The following is a 9166-nucleotide window of genomic DNA, read 5'->3' on the forward strand; positions in this document are numbered from 1 at the left end:
AACATTAACCCTTGGACCCTAACCTTAGCCCTCCTCTAATTCTAACTCTAAAACCTAAGCCTAAAACCTAAGCCTTAAATAGACCTTGTCCTGAATACGGTTCAAAAAAACAATCTCTGTTATTCAAATGCCAAAGAGAACATACAAGGTCAGGTTTTGATAGATTGATTTGCCACCTCAAACAGGAAAAGTGTTCCTGTAACTGTTCATATGCAGAGGCTCTTGTGGAAAGATTTGAACCTATAAAAATATAATAGCCGATACGCAAACTAGCACACAACTTGAAAATAGATAGCCTGTACTTTTTTTCCCTTTAAATTTAGAGTAGCCAATTATTTTATACCCTTTTTTTCTCCACAATTTAGTCGTTATGCCAATTAATTCCTCCCCACACACATTTCTGTGTTGTCACTGCTGTCGCATCCTATGACTCACCTGCCACTGCCAGTGAGGAGCCCCCACCGGGAGGACGTAGAGCCTTCGTCCTACTCCTCCCGCCCAACACTCCCCGCTGACAGGTGCCGCCCCAGCCCGTAGGAGTAGGCCTACGTGCAATGACCCATATCACCCTCCCCGCCCGGCTTCCCTCCCCCCAACACAGGCCAATTGTGTTCGTGTACTGTAGACGCTCGACAAAGCCGGATGCACCACGGTGGACTTGAACCCACAACCTCTGTGGTGGTGGGCCACTGCGCCACCCGAGCGCTCTCAGATAGCCTGTACTTAACAAATAGATGAAGACTATAGCCTTAATAAAATACAACCAAAAGGTGAAACTTGAACAACAAATTGACTGTGTACATTAAATACAATCTAAATTCATAACAAAATCATTACACAGGAACAACCAGTCACACTAAATTGTTATTGTGAATATTTATTGATAATAAGACCACTGATGGTGCCTTGGTCAACAGCAGATAGTAGCATGGTGTGGTTCTTGTTTGTGAGTGTCTGGTGACATCATGAGTAAGCTGGATGGTATTACAACTCAGTATTTACATTAAGTTAAGGGCAGAGAAAAAAGTGGGATAAAGTGGCAAAGGTACATTCAACAAACAAATTATCAGAATTCTAAGCGATCGAGGAAGCTTTTAATGATATAGCAAGTCTGAATAATAAAATAAAAATAAATAAATCAGGCATCCCAGAAATCAAGACTGACTCACACATTGTCAAACAGAAACTTTCTCACAGTCAAGTTGATAGACTGAATGACTGTCACACAAGCACACGTACGCACGCAGGTACGTACGTACGCGTGCACACACACACACACACGCACACGCACACGCACACGCACGCGCACACACACGCACACGCACGCACGCACACACACACACACACACACACACACACACACACACACACTCACACTCACACACACGCACACGCGCGCGCATACAAAATCAGATAGAAAATCACTGGGTAAAACAATAGATTCAGTGTAAACTACTATTAATATACAGCAAAAGTTATACAGTAATCTGTTGCACAAGAAAACAGATTAATAGCTCAGACACAACACTTATATCATTTAGCTTATTAGAATGAGAAACACCACATGACATAAATTACGTGTCCATTACGTATCTACAGAGATAATGATACCATTGATGCGCTTCATTTCATATTGAAGACTAAATATAAGGTCCAAATAGCTAACTAATATATTATATAACTAATCATAGGTATTGTTTGTGCAGAAAATTTGTAAAAACGTAATTATTAGTAGGCTGCCCTTTCATTGCTATCGCTGGTGCCTACTTAAAGATGATTTATAACTCTGAGCCAAACCATTAATAATCAATTATAAAATGTCCTTCACCACCAGCAAATACTGTAAGATAGGAAGCAGACTGATAGAAAAATCTACTTCTCTTCAACTATAAAGTTGCGTTTTAAATATGAATTCTGATTCTGATTGAACTATAGTCACAATTTACAATAAAGTGCTTTTATTAACCTTATCATATGTAAGGGCAATTTTACATGTATGTTTAAACGGTCAATGGGTTGCTATTTTAACATTTTTTGTAAACCTTGGGAGAAAATGGATGTGTATTTTAACTTTAATACGAAGAAGTAAGAGTCCAAAAGTTGCAATGGCGATTAACAAAACACCATTTGAAGAATCTACGTGTACACACGCATTTAACTGATACACTAAAAGATTCCAAATTGAGGCTTGAAGTGATACCAAAGTGGCAATCAATTTCATGCATCGCTTCACATTTTAATCTGTCACTGAATTGCTTTATGTAATTGCATATTCAGGAAAATAAATGTACATTGGCTGTAAAAATCGAAATGCTCTCTAAACATGATCACATTCCTCCCTCTGCTAACCCTGTTCTTGTAGGCTCGGTTTAGTTTTTTAATCATTCTTAGTAAGTCAAGACCTAAAATTCCATCATCAATATTGATTCTCAATTTTTTTACAGATGATTTTTAGGCAGTTTTTTTGCTTTATACAGGACAGTGCAGAGCAACAGGAATCTGGGGGCAGAAGAAGGGGACAGACATGCAACACAGATCTCGAGCAGGAATTGATCCTGGGACGTTGCCATCACGTGGTCGACGCACATCTGGTCACTATACTGACAGATTTTCGATAAAAAAAGAAAAAATCACAACCATAGATATATATATACACCAGTGAGCAAGAGCAAAATCGAACAATTCAAATACGTTTTTCAAGCTTTAAATATGTCATATCTGTACAAGGATTATGCAGTGACCTTACTTGATGAAAGTCTGCGGAACATGCTGCACTCGTCTGTGGAGTCGAGTTGCCTCCAATCGCTGACCTAAGACCAGTGATGGTGCGCCTACTCGCGCACCAGCTCACATAAAGCTGATGGGGAGTAGGCGCTTAAGAGCAACTCACACACCAAGCAGCAAGGTAAAGTATAGTTTCAAAAGCTTGGATGCTACAGCAGTGAGTTAAGGAATGGTGCTTTACAATAAGTTACATTGAGATCTTACATTAAGACAGCAGACAGAGAGACAGAGGGCGAGGTCAAATTTCAATTCAGAAGTGTGCTAGCATCGCAGGAATCCCCCCTCCTCTTCTATCAAGGTGCAAGTTTGTCTTCTCCTCTTCACCTCTCTGAAGAAAAAGTAACCATTATGATTGTGTGTGTATATGTTTGTGTGAGTATGTTTATTTGTATGTGTACAGTATGTGTGTGAATGTCTTTCACCTGTCCTAACACAGCAGCTACACCATCTCATACTGGTTGGCTGTAATGATCCTGGATAGGCAGCAAGCCAGCAACATGCCAATCAGCTGAAACACAGGCAGACAGTTGTATAACTTTAAGGTTAATTTTCCATTTTGAACAGCCTCTTATTTACAGATGACACCCACAGACACACAGATACCTGACAATGACATGCATCCTCTGTGATCAGATTGTAAGTCAAATGGGCAAAAATACATTAAAATATACTGTATAATACAGGGGTAGAACCCAAGATTAATTGAATTTCCACCTACCCAGTCCACATTACTCAAGGTGACCAGAGACACGTTTTTAGTTTTACACTTAATTATGAAGTGGAAATGCATGGATCGTAACTTAAAACTATCCAGGCATATTTATTGTTATGGAAAAAACTACAAAACTTTCATACAACAATGTGACAGTGACTTTGCTGTCCATGTAAATCAGGGATCTCAAATTTACTGCCCGGGGGGCCAGATACAACCTGCCCTCCAATTTTGTATGACACCCCAATCAATATTTTTGATTCATTGTGTCCGGTCCTCTGAATAAGTTTAGGCAAAATACACCAACAGAGCATCAACTGTGTGAGAGAGAGAGATTAAAAGGAAGCATGCATGGCTTCCTCTTTAAATTTTTCTCTCGCCCAATTTGGCCCAATTTGATCCAGAATGGCACCTCACATTTAAATCAAATCAATCAAAACCATAGCAGAGGCTCTGCACTTAATCTCCAGCAAGCTAACACAACACCTGCAAACAAAAAAACAGTTCTATTTTCCATTAAAGACAGCACTGCTGGTACCGATGGTGTAGCAAATTAAAACGATTAAAACGGTTTACAATATTCAAAATCATACTATTTATTGACATCACTATCACCTATATCAGTCATAATATCTTTTTAACAGGCTTTGTAATAAGCAACAGAGGACACCTTGTATTTTCAGAATGTTTCTAATTCTATCAAAACCACAGAAGGTTTTAACTATACTAAAATTGTAAGTAATGTGCATGTTTGGAACAATTAAGAATTGTTGAATGTTATAAATTCTAATTACATCACTATTATATCTATCAGACAATTTAGAATATGTCATAACAATGTAAAAATAAACCCAGCAAACTATGGTATAAAAACATTACATTAAAACATCTTTAGATGCTAATGTACAGTTTGGGTTTATATTCACCTACGGTTGGCAAGTTGGTGATCCATAGTAATATTTAATGTCATGTTGATTGAGCAACTATTCTGTGAAGGTATTTCAGGCTTAACAAACAGTCTTGACAGCAGACCAGATTTCACCAAAACACTATATGACTGGATTAAAAATGTATTAAATTTAGTAAATGTATTTACTCGCCATACAGGAGCCGACAGAGAATTGGCAAAGGTCATTTGTCTTTTCTTTTTCCACATCTCACCTGTGAGAAGGCTATTCCAAACGTCACCCCTGCAATGATGGCCATGTTGGTTTCCATAAACGATGTGACCAACTCATAGCATCCCTGAAACACATGGAAAAGGTTAGAGTGCATGGAAGTATTATAAGTGCTAATGAGGTACGATTGGGACGAACGAAAGGGCAGCTGTGAAATTATGGGGGGAGATTCTATTCAGATCAAGACAACTTTATTGATCACAAAAAGGGCAATTCATCGGGCAGCTTACACGCACGCACGCACACACGCACACACGCACACACGCACACACGCACACACACGCACACACACACACACACACACACACACACACACACACACACACACACACACAGGCAAGGTAGTCATATGTCAGAGGCAGCAGATCAACATACATAGGTCAATAAAAGAAAAACACGAGCAGCAGTAACATTCCTATAAATAACTAAGTTTAAAAAATAATCCAACAGTCATATTAAATCACTACTGTCTGCATTTAATAGCCTGAAAGCCTAAGTAATGAAGGACTGTTACACTTTTCCACTACATGGTACCTGCTCAACTCAACTAATTTCCATTGGGCAAACCTACAATACCTGGTAAGTTTTTGTATCACCTCTGTCAAAGTTAAAAAGCAACTGAGGTGATACCAAAAGGTGAATTGTGAAAACACTGCAAACTACAGATATGTCACTGGTCAGAGAGAATCTTCACTAGCGCCGTTGCATCACGGCGGACTCCAGCTCAGGAATACTGTTAACACACTTTTAAATACGTCATTTTAAATGTTAAATGAATCAATATTGAGCAATTGCAATTTTCCTCTTTTCTTATTACAATATATGAAAACAACATAAAGTTGGCCTGTGATTGTACCATTCGTTGATGGTTCAGCTCTTCTAGTCTCTCATTATGATAAATGAAAGGGAGAACAGTTACAAAAAATAGTTTAAAATATTAATGAGAATCTGATTATTGGACAATAAGTTGTCTCTCCATCTTGGCCAAACAGAGTCAGTACGCTTTAGGTCTAATGGAAAACAAAAGAATTCCAGGTAATAAACTGTCTGGAGAGAGTATGGCATTACAGGTTATCTCTGTCTTGCTCAGAGACCAATACAGCTTTTGAATCTGGTAGGTACAAAGTCTGTAGCTCCCTCTGGTGGAACAACTGTGTACATCACTAAGCTTAGAAAAGTAATACGCTAGACTAGATATTTGGTTACCACCTTGTTTACAATCCTGTGGGCCACACACATTTTAATACCCTCTCCTCCACTCTGACCCTCTTGAGGCTAATAAAATGAGCAGGGAGGAGATGTGTTCTGGGGTGGAGTGTAAGGATGAAAATGACCAATTTATACTGCAAGGTCTGTAGCTTATTTGTTATATATATTGTAATTTATATATATTTCAAGAGCACTTCGATCTATAAAAGTGGATATTTTAGCTGGACGTTTTACTTTTTTACTTACAATCACAGTCCGACGTCATGTCATTAACATGTAAGAAGAAAAGAGAACCTATAGAATGCTCCCTTGAGGAACCCCAGACATTAGTGGTTGTGGAATGGGTTACCTGCAAGCCTTAGAGACCAGCTGAAATGGCTTTTTTGCGACCATATTGTGACGTATTTCCTAGTGAAATGGGGCTGGTTGTGGCTCAGCCAATCACAGCAATGATTGGGTGGGGGCGAATTCCCCTCCGGCTATGGGATCTAAACTCCTGCAGGTGCATGGTGCACCTACAGTCGCCTACTGCAACAAGGCAGTGCTGAATCAAGTTCATATGCCTGTGTCCTGTAGGCCCCCTGCCGTGCAGGGGTCATCTTTATTGCTAGGATTTCTCAATTGATTTGTTGTTGAAAAGCGAACTTCAAGACATATTTTTAGCACCTACTACTATAGCCGTTGATGCGGTGTGGAGACAGTTGCATTCAGAAACTTTTTCACACCGACTGATCTCCCAACTTGTTACTTATTGATCTCCCAACTTGTTATGTGGTATGGTGCTAAGAATAGAGCTTGACATTCGCTGTCACGCTTAACTGTGGGTCATTTGAGAAGTCATAGCAATACAAAGACGACCACTGCACAGCAGGGGGCTTACAGGACATAGACACAAGGCTATACTTTAATTAAACGATTTAGACTATTTTGGTTTGTGTGTTTATCTAATCTGTCTTATTTATTGTTGATGATTAGTTCAAACTATAAACACAGTTTGGGGCTGCAGCCAGAGGTAGCCATCATGTCATTTTGCTTCAACTAAGCAATATATTATCATTCAATAGCTAGATTTATTACAAAAATTGGCACAGCAGCCTGCCAGTTCTGTTCAAATAGGCTACTCATCACATTGGGTCATCATTATCATCATCAAATTCATTGAAATCACACCCCCATCCAATCATGCTCAGGTTTGCTGGTTTCAATGTGAACCCCAGTTACCTGTTTAGAACTATGGGCAACCGTATTGAAAATGAATTGGGGAACAGACACCATGAGTCAGAAGACATACAATGCTCACGCAAAATGGGAAGAAAATTGTGCTTTCCTCATGTCGAATGGATAATATACAGTATTTATCTCATCAGCAACAACTGCTCAACGATGGCGAAGAAAGGGAACTTGGAAAGATGCTTTCTGACAAGCCACAAATCATTTGACAAGACTTTTCTAGCCGACAGTGAACTGAGAAAAAGAAAGAAGGAACTGAAATCTCAACCATATGTGCACTGTACCGAACATTAAACTGGATCATGCTGTCATATTGTATTATAATAAGTCCCATCAATTATTTTTGCATTATTGTTTGATCGTTTTTTTCAGAATGTATCATGCGCCTATTATTCATATTAATCACATTATTCTAATTAGAAGCCTATAATAAGACTTCTCACATTCTGGCAATGGTAGATCTCACCAGCCTTGGAAAATGGCTAAGTGGTACAGTAGATCTTGTGCCCAACCCTGGTGTAGCAGTGTGTGTTCCTAAGGACCTACAAGACCTGGGGGCATTACTGTGAATTCACTGGACAGAACATGTTGAAATTGGTTTATAATTCATTTTGCTTTCTGGGCCACCTGTTTCTCCCAAAGGAAGAAAAACCTCTTTGCTGATCTCGAATTATCTTAGAGCAGACTTTCACAATACCATTTAGGCTATTGTTGTCCTTGAAAGACAGATGAAAACATATATTATGAGACAGATGAAAACATATATTGAGACAAGCCACATGCCACTAATATACTAACCAAACAAGTGGTTTGTCCTTTTTCACTCTGTATAGTCTCTCTTTGGGCTCTCTAATATGGTTTACATATTATAACTTGCTTCTCCTTTCCATTTGTTATTCAAGTTATGTGTGAAGTGCATGATTGTGGCACTTATACTGTATAGAAAACACACTTTGAACAAGTATGACAGGATTTGATTTATTACTGGCTGAAATGCACATTCATGAATACATAATGCCATTGGGCCTGCTTTCAAGCTGAGAGAGTGACTGGCAAACAGGCCCAATGACAAATGAACAGACGGGCAGCCTGACTAACAGATAGATGAAGACACACACACATGCACGCATGCACGCACGCACGCTCGCGCGCACACAAACACACACTGACCTGGTGGTAGATCTTGTTTGGGGCTACAGTCGCGTTTCGCAGATCATCTGGGCTGCAGTCGGTGGAGTTTAAGCAGCAGCTTGGAGGAAGGCCATTGGCTGGGTAATACACACTCGCAAACCAGCTAGTGTAGTTATACACCCCACAGCAACGCAGCTAGATAGGGATGGAGAGAGAGAGAGAGAGAGAGAGAGAGAGAGAGAGAGAGAGAGAGAGAGAGAGAGAGAGCAGAGTTTATTGATTGTTATGGTTTTGTTTTGATGCTGTTGTAGGTTTTCAGTTGTTATCATTTAATGGTGATTTGTGGAACTTACGTTGCGCTGCAAATTGTCCACAGAGCGGCTTGTCTCATCATTAACATTGTAGTTGAGCACTGCATCGGTGTACGTTCTCAGAAAGGTTCCCTTTATCTAAAAAAACACACACACACACACACACACGCACACACACGCACACGCGCACACACACGCGCACACACACACACACACACACACACACACACACACACACACACACACACACACACACACACACACACACACACACACACACACACACACACACACACACACACACACACACACACACACACACACACAGTGAGTCATATCATTTCACAATTTGTCTGAGAATGTTGTGTCAAAGTTACGTGGTGAAAACTGACCTCATGACGAAACACAAATCCGGAAATGCCAGCCACTAGCTCGGCCAAGAAGACCAGAGATAGGAACATGGCATACTGCAAAGAGAGAGAGGGTCAGAGAGAGAGAGAGAGAGAGAGAGAGAGAAAGAGAGAGAGAGAGAGAGAGAGAGAGAGAGAGAGAGAGAGAGAGAGAGAGAGAGAGAGAGAGAGAGAGTGTGAGAGAGAGAGAATGAAGCAGGG

At 40.0% G+C, this 9166-nt stretch overlaps 1 protein-coding gene across 1 annotated transcript; it reads right to left on the reverse strand.

The window, feature by feature from the left end:
* Positions 1–985: 985 nt before the first annotated feature.
* On the reverse strand, positions 986–9016 carry LOC308106071 (tetraspanin-7-like; the record flags this gene model as incomplete). Its single annotated transcript, XM_080457079.1, has 6 exons — positions 986–3112; positions 3207–3292; positions 4658–4741; positions 8284–8439; positions 8598–8693; positions 8948–9016. 5 exons carry the CDS (start codon positions 9014–9016, stop codon positions 3224–3226), a joined length of 474 nt encoding a protein of 157 aa, XP_080313205.1. The 3' UTR covers positions 986–3112; positions 3207–3223.
* Between the last annotated feature and the right edge of the window lie 150 nt (positions 9017–9166).

Source organism: Gymnoscopelus braueri (assembly GCF_963280865.1).
Source record: "Gymnoscopelus braueri genome assembly, chromosome: 18".
Taxonomy (NCBI): Eukaryota; Metazoa; Chordata; class Actinopteri; order Myctophiformes; family Myctophidae; genus Gymnoscopelus; species Gymnoscopelus braueri.